Source organism: Fukomys damarensis, unplaced genomic scaffold (genome assembly GCF_012274545.1).
Source record: "Fukomys damarensis isolate Sample0158 unplaced genomic scaffold, DMR_v1.0_HiC HiC_scaffold_18, whole genome shotgun sequence".
Taxonomy (NCBI): Eukaryota; Metazoa; Chordata; class Mammalia; order Rodentia; family Bathyergidae; genus Fukomys; species Fukomys damarensis.
Genome location: NW_022900930.1, coordinates 36,945,799 through 36,959,601, shown reverse-complemented (window position 1 = coordinate 36,959,601; position 13,803 = coordinate 36,945,799). Strand labels below are relative to the sequence as shown.

The 13,803-nt window shown below is 33.6% G+C and overlaps 1 protein-coding gene across 1 annotated transcript in view; it reads left to right on the top strand.

Annotated features, from left to right (window-relative positions):
* Tll1 (tolloid like 1) overlaps positions 1-13,345 on the top strand; it is a 205,632-nt gene extending 192,287 nt beyond the window's left edge. The window contains exons 19-21 of the mRNA XM_010629860.3: positions 2,435-2,648; positions 8,938-9,188; positions 10,488-13,345. Of these exons, the coding sequence (XP_010628162.1) occupies positions 2,435-2,648; positions 8,938-9,188; positions 10,488-10,622 (600 nt within the window). The 3' untranslated portion in view covers positions 10,623-13,345. The remainder of the gene's footprint in view (positions 1-2,434; positions 2,649-8,937; positions 9,189-10,487) is intronic.
* The last annotated feature ends 458 nt before the right edge of the window (positions 13,346-13,803 follow it).

Below are 13,803 nucleotides of genomic sequence, written 5' to 3'. Positions count from 1 at the left end.
ACTTTTGTTACCTGTGGTGGATCTTTGGGTCAGGCAAATTTCTGGGAAAGGAGCATCCTGTCTTTGTAATTGACCTAACATGCTATTCTCTTTTCTTCAAGATGCACATTCATTAATGCCTTAATGAGAGTTGTTCATATCATTTGAATATTTGTCTGTTATGGAATCTTTGACTAATTTAACTCTTGTGGATTCAGTCTTATTCCATTAGTAATTTAATAGCAAACTGGAACCTTTTGGCTCAGTACCAGGTGTCGGTATGGCCCACAGCCAATGCCACTTTGTATGATGATGCTCTGTTCTGTTTAACAGATGTTATTGTTCACTCCAAACTCCTGCATTTCACCGGAAGCAAAATAGTCACTTATGTGTCAGGTTCACTTAGCTTTCAAAATGAATGGACTGTAAAAGTGTGGTCTGTAAATTCTGATCCATGTTCAGCAATTACTTATAGGATATACTTTACTTTAAGATAGCATTGCTCTCATCTTAGAAAATTCTCTTCTACATAAATTGGTTTCCATGCTCTTTGCATTTATAGATGAATGGCCATAATTTACCAGCAAAAGAAAAAATTACACAGCATACAATGGTTTTCAGATATTGTTATTTTCCACAAACAATATTTTATGCTTTTGAGAGAGCATTGTTCTTATGCTTGAGAGGCTTTGACTTAAAGAACTCTGGGTATAGTTGAGCTCATTTTCTCTTGTGGTTTCTTACTGGTTACAAACTGATCTTAAGAATGGTTCTGTGTACACAGTGGTAATAGGAGCTGATTGAGGACCGTGTTGAGAGAGAGTCATAAAACCAAAAGTTTTGACTGGCCACTTTTAGAGCATTTTCATACATGAGATTGACCACAGACATGAGACAGGTGGTTAACTAAATGAAGTGACAGACCTACCTAGAGGTCCAGACACCCATTCGGCTCCTCATTCCACGAGCTGTGTCTACTCTAACATTGCATTACAGAGATGAGTGCATTAAATTAATAAGACAATCCCCAGTCACTACCTGTTTTGCATGCTGTGCTTCAGGGTAAATAAACTCATCAGAAGTCTGCTAGTTCACTCTATTTCCCTATACTGCTTTCTATTTCTAGGGAAGTTTTTTTTTTTTTTTGTACTGTCCAATGCTTTTTGTCAAATGAAAGGAGCATTTATTTTACTTATAATGATTATAACAGGTAATAATCCTAATGCTTGGGTAAAACATTTCTATTTGTTGTTCTCAAGTAGGGTGCAGTGGAATGGCACAAAAGCAAGGTTAGCTTTCTTTCCCTTTCTTGCTTCTGTTGAGTAATTTCATGTGTTTCTCCTACTCACTAAGTGATGTGAATTACATTTTCTATTTCTTCTCTTATTCCTCCAAAGTCAGAAGCAGTAGGAGGAGGTACAGTTTGGTGTGGAATGTATAACCTGGCCAGCACTGAGAATCAATTTTGTATGTCTTCATTAAACTTAAAATTATGATCACTTCACAAAATTACATATGGAAAATATTTATGTAAAAAGTATTTTTTTTACAAATATTTTATGCTTTAGGGATTGTAACAAAATAAGATACCAATGTTGGTTTTCTCTAATAATATGCATTGTAAGGTCTCAATAAAGAAATAGTGCTGAAAATTTTCTTTGGTTTTAGTTATTCTAGGAAAATTTATTGTACTTAGATTTTGTAAAATATTACTTTATTTGATTTTCTTCTCAATTTAAGCACCTAATGATAGGGTGATATTCACTAGTTTGTGATCATTAAAACTAGATAGAACGATTTAAAAAATATAATTGATTACAATTTTCTGATATACCTTCTGGATTAAATTTAACATAAAATATCATTCTGTTATTATCTGTTTAAATTCTGACTATTATTAATTGAAATAGTTATTGCAATAGCTGAATAGTAGAATTTCACATTGTGTTCAATGGTTTTCTGTTACTGCACCAAAATACCCGAGGGAATCAACTTATAAGAAGAGGATTATTTTGGTTCTTAGAGGTTCTAATTGATTAATTGATCCCATCGCTTTATGGCTTATAGCAAGGTAGCATAGTATGGCAGGAGAACATGTTGGAAAAACATTGCTCATTTCATGACTGGAAGCAAAAGAGTGAAAAGAGTAGAGGCTGGGCTACCTCAGTCCACTTGGAGTCCAGTCCCCAGGGCCCTAAGGACTTTCCACTGACCCACCTCTTAAAGGGTTCACTACTTCCCCATAGCGCCATCCTAAGAACCAATCGTGGGCCTTTAGGAGCCATTTCAGATTCAAACCATAGTATATGCAAAGCTATTATTTGTTTTCCTTGTTATGAATGGATTAAATCATTTGTATGCCCCGATGAACATATATATATTCTGCCCCCCCAAAATTATTTTGAATGATTTGCAATATATAAAAACATTTTTTTCTATTCCTTTTTTAAAATAGGCCTTCAGTGAGTTTGAAATTGAGCAACATCAAGAATGTGCTTATGATCATTTAGAAGTATTTGATGGAGAAACAGAAAAATCACCAATTCTTGGACGACTATGTGGTAACAAGATACCAGATCCCCTTGTGGCTACTGGAAACAAAATGTTTGTTCGGTTTACTTCTGATGCATCTGTTCAAAGAAAAGGCTTTCAAGCCACACATTCTACAGGTCAGCAAATTAGGGTTGTGCTTCTCTTTTTTGTCAAAGTTGGAAGTTTCTTTTTTAGTAAATGTATGTTTTGGGTTCATTAACAGGCTTTTAAACCAATGTCCAAGTTTGGCAGATAAAATATCATTGAACCACTCACTGTCTGAAATAGTCAAAGAATTGCTCAGCATTCTACTTAAATATTTTTGTATAGGTTGAACATTCAACAATAAATAAATAAATCGATAAATAAATAGGTTTTAGTTTTATTTGTGATCAGTGAAATATGGTCAAGTAGGAGTACCAACATATTTCTATAAGAAATTTTATAATTTCAGCAGTTGGCTAATGTGTTATCTTTAACAGATAGGAATGTATACCTTGGTATTCAAAGCTTGTATTTTATCTAATAAACTATCTGGTTAGCAAGCTTTTGCAGTAGTTTATTTTTGTAAATAATTTTGGGATTTATCTCTGTTTCACAGTGCCTCATTCTTTTTTGTCTCTTATTTGATTTGAAGCAATATCTTTTCTCTGTTACAATTCTAACTTGTGCCTTAACAGATTTCAGCTATTCTAGAAATCTTTGGGAAATAAATTTTAACTTACAAAAATATAAACATTTCAGACAAAAAAGGATAATATAGTTGTTTACAATTTGTGGCCAATTTAATTAGATGTTCCATAAACTGTCCAAGGAATTCCTTCCTCTTTTTTTCATTAAATTTGGAAAAAAAAAGTTAATAGCAAATATTTGAATTTTTTTAGCTTATACTGACACCTAGTGGCATTGTAATCCACAAAAGATTGATAACAGAAATGCATGTTCATCCATAAAATTGGTGATATTTATCATTGTCTCCTGCTGATTGTTTTATTTTGTTTCACTTTGATTTATAAATCTTGTTTTAACTATTTAATTACCCAATATTGTATTTCACTATATTGTTAGCAGTAGACCTAAAGTCTGAGAAAGTCGATACATCTTGTCAGAACATCTATATGGTTTATACCAGTATTTATTGGACTCTTGTTCATCATATTTTGTTTCTCTTTATTAACACAAATGTTACAGCTTGAGAAAAATCTTTCATGAACCATAGAAATACTATATTGATGAAATTGTTCATATGAAGTATTTGGTATTTACACTTTATGTATATTCCCAATGCCATAAACACTAAAGGGACAGAAAAAAATTGAATCTTCCTACTGTATTTTAACAATATTTTGTTATAGCACAAAGTTCTTGGAATTTAAGGAAATATCATGGCTATCTCAGCTGTCAAGAATGCAGTATGAAAATACATTGTCAAGAACAAAATTCTTGAAATAGCTGATTGTATAGTACTGTCTGTAATTTTTATCAAAACTTATTTGTAGAGTTTTTCTTTACAGTCTTTGTAAATGAGAGTATTGAGAACAAATGAAATAGTGGGTCAGTACCTCTGGCTCCTTATTCCAAGTGTGACTTAGGAGGAAACTTTGGAAAAGGCCATTTCCTTGGGTCCCAGGTGTGTCATCTGAAAATAATGATCTCAGAGTTACAGCTCCAACAGTTCATGAGTTCCTAAACTTTATGCCCTCTACCTATGCATCCTATTTAGATTCTATTTATTCAATTTGCAATTTACATACACAGAAGTCTCCCTGGAACTATATGCAATGGAGATTATCATCTTCACTTTTGGAAATGATGGAAATGAAAATTGGATAATTAATTTCCAAAGGTTTAATATATATACCAATTTCTCAAGTTGCATGTAATTATTGTGTATTACAAGAATTAAAAAACAGTAAAAAAAGATTGTAAAAATAAAAGTGTCAAAGCTCAGGTTTTACCATAATTTTGTGTCCAAAGCTAATATATTTTCCACATATTGCATTTTCTCTATGTAAAACTTTCAAAACTAATTAAAAAAACCTGTATCTATTGTGATTTGGAACAATAGGTTAGGAATGATTGCTTCCTTGTAGGAGGTTTGTATAGGTTTTAAGCAAACCCTGTGTTTAAATATTTAACTAAAGAGGCTTATTTTGCTTCTCTGTTCAATTCAATTGATTCAAATACTTACTGAGCAAATCCCAGTCACATTGTTTTCAACAAAACAGTCTTGGATATTTTTAGTCCAGCCCTGACATTTCCAACATGCGTGAGCTGAGGCTAAAAACTGAAGGAGCACAGAAGTTAGTAACAGTTGGAACTAAGAGTACTCGCTTCACAATATCTCATCATTTACTCCTGTCAAAATTTTTGCATGATGTGTTTCTTTGTTACTGTTATTTATAAATATTTGATGTGATCTATCCAGCTATCCTGGCATTTTCTGGTTAGATTATTTTTAATACTATTACTTTCTGTGCAAGCCAGGCTGACATCCTTATGCAGCCTCTTCAAAGCATTCACTTTAACAAGTGTAACTATTCTAATCTGCTTTGGATAGACAATGTAATGCATTAATAATTTGTAAGACCAAATCAAGATTTTAGAGGATTTCATAAAACAGTAGAATAAATTCCTGACTGTCAACAGCTTATTCTAATTTAAGCTTGATTTTCAGTTCATCTTTCAGTTTCTGTTAACAAGACAGCCAAATGCAAACCACAGCTGTCAACTTTTCCTACATTTATGCACTATTTTCTGCCTTCTAGACTAGATGTAGCCATTACTGTTGGGCACTCAAGCATGTATTTTAATATGCTTAAATTTATATTTCTGCATATAATTTTCAATTTTGTACACAGCAAAAACTTCTAGTATTATAAATAGATGACTTAAAAAATAGCTGTAGCATAGCTTTATAATTATTTCCACAGTAAAACTAAGTCATGGAAAATGGACTTTATTAGAAAGAGTCCTTTTGTCCTCGTGACAGTTGATTCAAATTCTAAATATAAATTCACCCTAATCAGATAATAAATGGTATTGCCCTAGCAATACATAAACTAACCGAAAGAAAAAAAAATTTGGAGAAAAAATTATTCATTTTCTTTTTCTCAAAAGATATGCCTATAACAGATATTGGGGAGAAAAGTTGAGAGACAACAAATTTTTTTAAAAATATGCTATTGTCTATTAGGGCATCTTTTCTGTAATATAAGACATCATACCATTTGTCCTTGACATTTAAAAAAAATCATTGAATGTAGTATTATGCAACTTGGAAAGAAAATTATTTTGATCAACATCAAGGAAATAAGAATGTCCACTAAAGCATTTGTATGTCAAATTGCAGGACCTCTTCCAGAAATGTAATACCTCAAGAAGAATAAACAAACATGTCTTTTCAAATTAAAATGAAGACCACACTCGGCTTATTTTTCTGATACTATTATTCATTGGCCTCCATTTTCCATTTACCAGAATCCTGTAGAAGGTCCAGCAGCTTTTTAATTGCCTCCAACTGTTAGTTTAAAAATCATACCACTGACATACTGAAGGACTTGTTTCATATTTTTTTCTGATTTAGTAAATGAACAGGGACATTCTATGAAAAAAATATATTGACTCAAGTTAAAAACTCTTTAAATGCACCTGTTAAGTGCTGCAGTGACTAGAGTTTGATTAGCCATGAGGATTTTCATAGTGACTAAAGTAACTTCCCTCGTGCTACGCATCACCTATTGCTCATGGAATCTCTCTCAGGTTGTATTAAAACACATCTTACACACATAATATTCAAATGTGTACCTTTAAAAAATTAATGCTGTAGGTTAAATCCTTTTTTTTTCATGGTTAGAACATAACTTCCAAATTTATTAGGAGTAGTGATTTATAGGAATGAAGCTGCACACTGCAACAGAAAAATGAAAGAATTTTTAGAGCATTTAAAATTAGTCATAAATGTCATTTAAAGCATTTTTTTAAAATAGGTCAATTTTCAATAAAACCAAATAGCACCTCCTTTCTGTGACTTTTATGTTCATAAAGATTGTGAAATCTCTTTTCTCATTTAGCTCACTTCATTACATCCTCCTTGATTTTTTTCTAGCTGGAACTGATAAAGGATTTCTTTGCCCAGATCTTGGCTTGAATCCCCCCACCTTGTATGTAATGTAAAGCAGGCACTCCAAACCAAGGACCTCCCCGTATGTCCTGGTTACCCACTTCAATTTCTCCTAGCCTGGGGACCAAAAAAAAGTACAAATGCCGACAATCTTTTGAAAGTGAAAAACAAATCCTTCAATTATATCAAACTTAGATAACTGATAGATTTTTAAATACTGACAAATTACATTAGTCTGGTTTACCTGTTTCTATAATGAATGCAGAAATATTTTGCACAAAATGTTTTTCTTGTCATCAGAAATATAATTTTTGCTTTCTAATAGTGGACTAATAGTATTTTAATTTTTCCACTTTTCTGCCTTTTCATTTCATACCTGAGTGGATGCTAGCATTTAAATGTTCTTTCAGAAAAATAACAATTATAATAATGACTTGTTAAATACTATTTACTATGGCTTTTCAATATGTACCGGGCAACATTCAAGCTTTTGTATATGTTAACTCATTTGCTTTTCGTCTAGAACTTATGATGTGGGTACTATGTATGGTCTTCATTTTTAGAAATGAAATCTTGAGGTGTGGAGCGCATAACTGTGGTAGAGCAAATGCTTGGTATGTGGAAGGCCCTGAGTTCAATTTAGAGCACAAAATTTAAAAAAAAAAATATATATAAAAGAAGTTGTGGGACAAAGGACGGAGCTTGGATCTACACCCAGGCAATTTGACTCAAATGTAATATTTCGCCAAGAAATAAATGGCTGTTTCAGGGACAGAACATTGATTCTTGGAATTAGTAAAATAAGAAAAGTACTATGAAGGAAAAGCGGGTATAGTTAACTTCCACTGTGTGAGACTAGGGAAATAAAATCCCCAAATTTATTGGAATTCAGTTTTTGGTTTTAACACATTTCCCCACATGTCCATGAGGTGTGATTAAAAATATATAGTTAAGGGCTGGGATTTAGCTCAGTGGTTTTGCTGACTGCCTCACAAGCACAAGGTTCTGAATTTGATCCCCAGTACAGAAGGAAAAAAAATATATATAGCTAATATTTAAGTAAAAATTTTATTATGATAAAGGACACATTGCCATTAATCTTTCAATATTTTCCTCCTTGCTTTGAACACACTTGTCCCCTTGCTACTTTCTGAAGTAGTCGTGGAACTCCTCTTTTATATCTTTTGTTTCACTGTCCTAAATCAGTTCAAAATATGTACTTTTCATGGTCATTTTGACATTGGAAAGACACAAAAGTCACATGGTGCCAGATATGGTGAATAAGGTGAAACAGACCACAGTAATGTTTTGATAAGTCTGCTTTTCACTGCAGTTTTGATCACCCCTCATAAAGACAGCCTCTCAGTGCTTTTGTTAAGTCTCAGTTATAACATTTTGGGGGTAATAAAGGGATGCTGAGACAATTTTTTGAAACGTTTATTATCTAAATTGTAACTGATGCTCACAGATTTATTTCTTTGATATATTTTCCTCTAGTGACAATAACTGATAGAACATATGTTTACTAATATCTCTGTAAAAAAGCAGCCAAATACTGCATTTAATTTCTTTTATTATAGCAGGCACAGAACCTATAATTGAATATAGGGTTCTGGAATTACCAAAACAACTGTAATTCATTATGTGTGTATGCCTTTCCTGACCAGTTATTTCCCCCTGAAAACAGAACACAGTTATGTAGACATCCAGAAAGTTCTATGCAGCATGTACATGCTCATACATCCATACATTTTAAACATTTTATTGATTTTTAAGTTGTTTCTTATTTCTTTGAATTTTAAGTTCTGCCATTAATAATATTAAAATCAAATTAACTTCCTGGCCTTTTCTCGTTCCAATTTTAGAATATGTCCTGCCAAAACGAGCACTGGTCTTTTCTCCATCAAAGTAATTACTAGAGAATCAAAACAATATTAGATGTAACAGTAACAACATTACCGAGCATTATTCCATGATTTTCACTTATTACATTCTGAAAGCCTACTAACGTTGCTGCCATTATCATCATCTGTTATGTACTCTTGATAAAACAGAGGATCAGAGAAGTGGCATCGTTTGCCAGCAGTGGCGTTAGTGTGTGTTGGAGCTCAGGTTCTACCTGGGCAGCCTCTGTCTGGAACCTGTGCCAGTTGTCACCGTCACACTCTCTCAGGCTGCAGTGCTGGATACACGTCTGGTGGTGGAAGTGAAACAAACTTAGAGGACAAGTAGAATACATTGACACTGAATTGAACCCGGGAAAGCTCACTGAACTTTTTCATTTCGTTTTTCTTTCCTGGCAGAGTGTGGTGGTCGATTGAAAGCAGAACCAAAATCCAGAGATCTCTACTCTCATGCACAGTTCGGTGATAACAACTATCCAGGACAGGTCGACTGTGAGTGGTTGCTAGTATCAGAACGAGGCTCTCGACTTGAATTATCTTTCCAGGCCTTTGAAGTGGAAGAAGAGGCTGACTGTGGCTATGACTATGTTGAACTCTTTGATGGTCTCGATTCCACAGCCGTGGGGCTTGGGCGATTCTGCGGATCTGGAGTAAGTGAATATACTACCAAAAGGATACCCTCACCTAGCTTAAAATGACTGTGACTAATGATGGTTAGGTCTAACATTTATGAATTGATAATATCTCCCAAATAATTTACATTTTACTTTTAATGACTTGATGAAATATAGTTTGGCTCTGCTACCCTTCTCACTTCTCTATTGGATTTGCCTGATAATTTCATGATAAGCAGATGAATTTACTACTTAGAGTTTATTGCTATTTCTCATGTTCTTTATACTGTACAATGAATATTTAAGTACTTAACAACCTAAAAGCAAAATACTTGAAAGCATACCCTTAAAAATGTGGTCACCTTCCTAACTGAAAATTTACAGGGAAAAGAAGTATATGTACAGCATCTAATCATCTAATTCACATTAGCTTCTCAACAAATACTTTCAGCGAGAATGATAAGATAAGCCACCAGAGTCTGGGCTCATTGCTGGGAGAAGTATTTCATGGCACAGTGTCATGTGTGCAAGTAAAGAGACCCGTGAACAGGTCAGAAGAGGTCATTGTGAGAGAGAAGAGCAAGAAGAGCGTAACATTTCCTCATTGCTTTTCCCCCGTGACTCAATGCAGTAATATTAAATAGTTTTCTGAATACATATTTTGCTGTGAAGATGTTACTCCCAAGTTTTTGAGTCCACTAATCTCTATTTAAATAATACTGTTGAATTGGTGCCCAAGTAATAGCTAAAAACCAAAAAAGTTTCTTAATACTTAGGCCATTATAACAAGAAGTAATGACTGAGCACACACCTGTAATCCCCACTATTTGGGAGGCTGAGATAGGAGGCTTGCCAAATTAGAGGCCAGCCTGGGCAACTGTGTGAAATCTCTTCTCAAAAAGTGAAAAGGCTGAAGATGCAGCTCAGCATAAAGACACTGACTTTCATACCTAATACAACAATGGAAAAATTTAGATTCTGCCTCGGAGTAACTTCTGAAACAAATTTATTCTATATGCCATTTCTGAATCTCACTTTATTTACTTGTATATCAAAAGAACCTGGCTTAAAGGTTCAGTGGAAAAAATACTAAATTCTAGAATGTGTTTAAAACTTAGAAATGGAGGAATGGATGTTTAAAACCCAACTATAGCACTAAGCACATGATCTCTAGCACGTTATTGTTTTCTGAATGTGAAGATTCCTCATCTGTGAAGTCAGTCTCATCTGTTTTTCAAGGTTGTTGGGAGGATTCAATTATATTACAAAGAAAAAATTCTCAAAAATACATTGCATTGAAGAAAAAAAATGACTCATTCTTTTTTTTTTCTTCAGCCACCAGAAGAAATCTATTCAATTGGGGATGCAGTTTTAATTCATTTTCACACCGATGACACAATCAACAAGAAAGGATTTTATATAAGATACAAGAGCATAAGATATCCAGAAAGCATGCATACCAAAAAATAACACCCGCACCTCTCTCAGAACCTAAAGGAATGTGCACAGTGGAGAGAAGTCATATCTTTTTTTAACTGACGACATTAGTACAAATGTTTTATATAGTGAGTTTGAACAAAAGAAAACTGTACGATCAAAGTTACACTAATTGTACTAGAAGAGTTTCCAGCTAATGCTGCCCAGCATTACAAGAATATCTGAGCTCCGTGCTTGATGCATTAAAAAATTTCGTGGACGTGCTTCAAGAAAGTGTCCATCAGCTTGTGTTCACAGCTTGAAACAGAGGCTTCATGATTCAGACAGTTCAATTCCGGGGCTGTTACCCTGCAGGGTGTCTTTTTGACTATTTTTCAAGATTTGGGGACATGCCGTGATCTTGCAGGTCATAAATTGGAAAACCTTTTTCTTTTAGCATAATTGCTTTGACTTTGTATCTCTGATACAGTGTAAACCAGATTCATATAAATGATGTGAAGTGGGAGTCTTTGGAGGGTGGTTTGTACTGTGTGTGTGTGTGTGTGTGTGTGTGTGTGTGTGTGGAAACTGGAATAGTTTAACTTCATTATTTTCACTTGCAGGCCAGCTTAACCTCTTCAAAACATAAATGATATTGAGACCACTTCATTGTACTTACATTTTGACAAATTCAAAGCATTGATAGTATCGATTAATGCAGTTAAAGTCTAGACATCATTTGTCTAATTACTTAAAATGCCCAGTTAATTGGTAAACTCAGCTTTTTCTATGTAAGTGCTGCCTTTTCACAACAAATCTAAGAAGCCTGTGATGTCTTATGATCTTATGAGAAAACGCCCATGAAGTGTGTGCAGGATTCTTCTAAAAGACTGCCTGGATGATTCATGTTCAAATTACTACTGCTGCTATTGTCTTTCTTTTGTTAATGATGTATTTTTTTTGTAGTTATTGTTGTTGATGTCATGGTTAGTGTGTTTAAAAGATAGAACAAAGTAGAAGTGGCCCTTGTGAGAATTTAAAATCTCTCTCTCTCTCTCTTTGCTTCCTGGAATTCAGTTCAAAAAATGCAATGTTGAAAAAAAAGGATGTTTTTTCAGAAAGACTTCCTATGGTGCTATTCCATAAACTTATTTTTAAACAATTTTTTGACCTTTGAGCCAACTGTAGACTCTGAATGTCTCCATATGTCTGGCTTGTAGCATTTGAAGAGTAAAGACTTGTGAAGTATATCGAGTATATCATTGCAAAGGCAAATACATATATTTCCTGTGGAACAACTACTTATATTGCCTTAGAATTCTTGCACATGATCCTACAGTTCTTCCTAGAAACACACCTTTTGAAATAGTGAACATAATAGTTAACAAATGTTAATCAGGATCTCCATGAGGAAAACCCATTTCCTTGACTGAGACATTGGACATAAACGTGATGACCTGCTTTTGTTGTAGAAAATGTAATTTTAGGATGAATTTTCTGCTCAGTAGCCATGTATGTTTTTAATATTAATGTGTGTATATGTGAGATCGTCTGAGTGAGTGAACCTACAAGAAAATGAAGAGTAATGGTTGCTTGAAAAGTTAAAACTTATGTGCCAAGTTCTACTAGAATTCTGCTTGAAATAGCACCTTTCTTAGCTTTCATGGACAAATAATGGGAACTACTAAGTATTATCAATCCCATTAAAGACTCTTTCCTTTAGAGAATCTCTATTTTAATATTTTTTGATGTTCATGTAGATTGCTCTATGAAGTAGCTTTGTTTCTGTTAACTGTCCATGAACACTGAACAGTTAATAAAATTGGTATATTTCTTTGCTTTCACAAAATTAAACTCTACACACAGACACAGCTTATTTGTTCATTTTCTCATTGTTGACCTGAAAGACATCTCCCTGTAAAGTGTAAATACATTTTTGAAACCAATGTTTTGATCTCACTGAATGTTACTTTGGAAATGTATTAACTCTTGCCTGCAATGTAGATAAGTCTTTCAGTGAAATTGATTTATTCTGGTATCTTTTAGTGTATTTTCTCACTAATCTCCAAATATCCAAGATATGCCAGGAACGATGGAGAGAGGAAAAGGCATTCACAATGGAAGTGCTCAGTACTTCTCTGAGCTCTGTGTTAGGCATGTGCACTGGCTCTTTCTAAATTCCATGCCGCCCTTGGAAACTGAGAAGGTTCTCATTTTCTAGTCCAGGAACAAAGGCACAGAGCCTTTACATAAGTATAAAGTTAGATGTATACAACCAGTCATCTGATATCAACCTCTGTGCTTGTTCTATAAAGTATCGAAGAATCAATCTTGATACACACACACACACACACGCACGCACACACACACACATGCACTTAAGCGGTAGGGTTTTAATGATGAAACTTCTCCATATAAAGTAAATTTTAGGGGTGAATCACAGTAGCACATTCAGGACAAATATATTGTTCCTTTTAGGAACAGCATGAGAATTAGAATGTCAATTGCAGATATCTTTAAGAATCAGAGTTAGTACTAAAAATTAAAAACACACGCAAATTGTAGTTTGGAGTTTGTATGAGCCTTTTGTTAAGATAAATATATTAACTTATTTTACCTGGCATGGTAGGAAAAATGTAGTATTCTCTTTTGCAAAAAGCCCAACTATTCCAACTGACATCTTATTAGGCAACAGTAATCTGTGCTCGACATAAACAGATTTTTTTTTCTGACAACCAGGAAATTGTAGGTTTTAAGAAGGCATATTGTCATAATTTTTTATCTTCAATGTGGACAGTAATTTTATTGTATCTTGTGTGAGATATTAGTTTATTGCATATTATTTTTATATACAATATTTGCCTTAAATGTGTTGTTAAATGAAAATGCAGACAGCTTCATTGTTGTTTTGTTAATAATTGTTAGTTATTGTTCTAGGCATTTTATTAAATTAATTCTGTAAATTATTTTAACCCCCTAATCAGTATATTGGTCTTGATTTATATTTTCCAAAGTCCTAACTCCCATACAACACTTACAATGTACAGAAAAAAGTGTTCTCACATAGTAAGATTTTATTAAATTATTTTTAAAGTTAATTTCAGTGGGGGATTTGGCTCAGTGGTTCCACCGCCTGCCTCACAAGTGCAAGGACCTGAGTTCTATCTCTGGTACAAATAATAATAAGAAGAAGAAAAATAAAGTTAATTTCAAAAATAAATCTAGTTTATTAAAA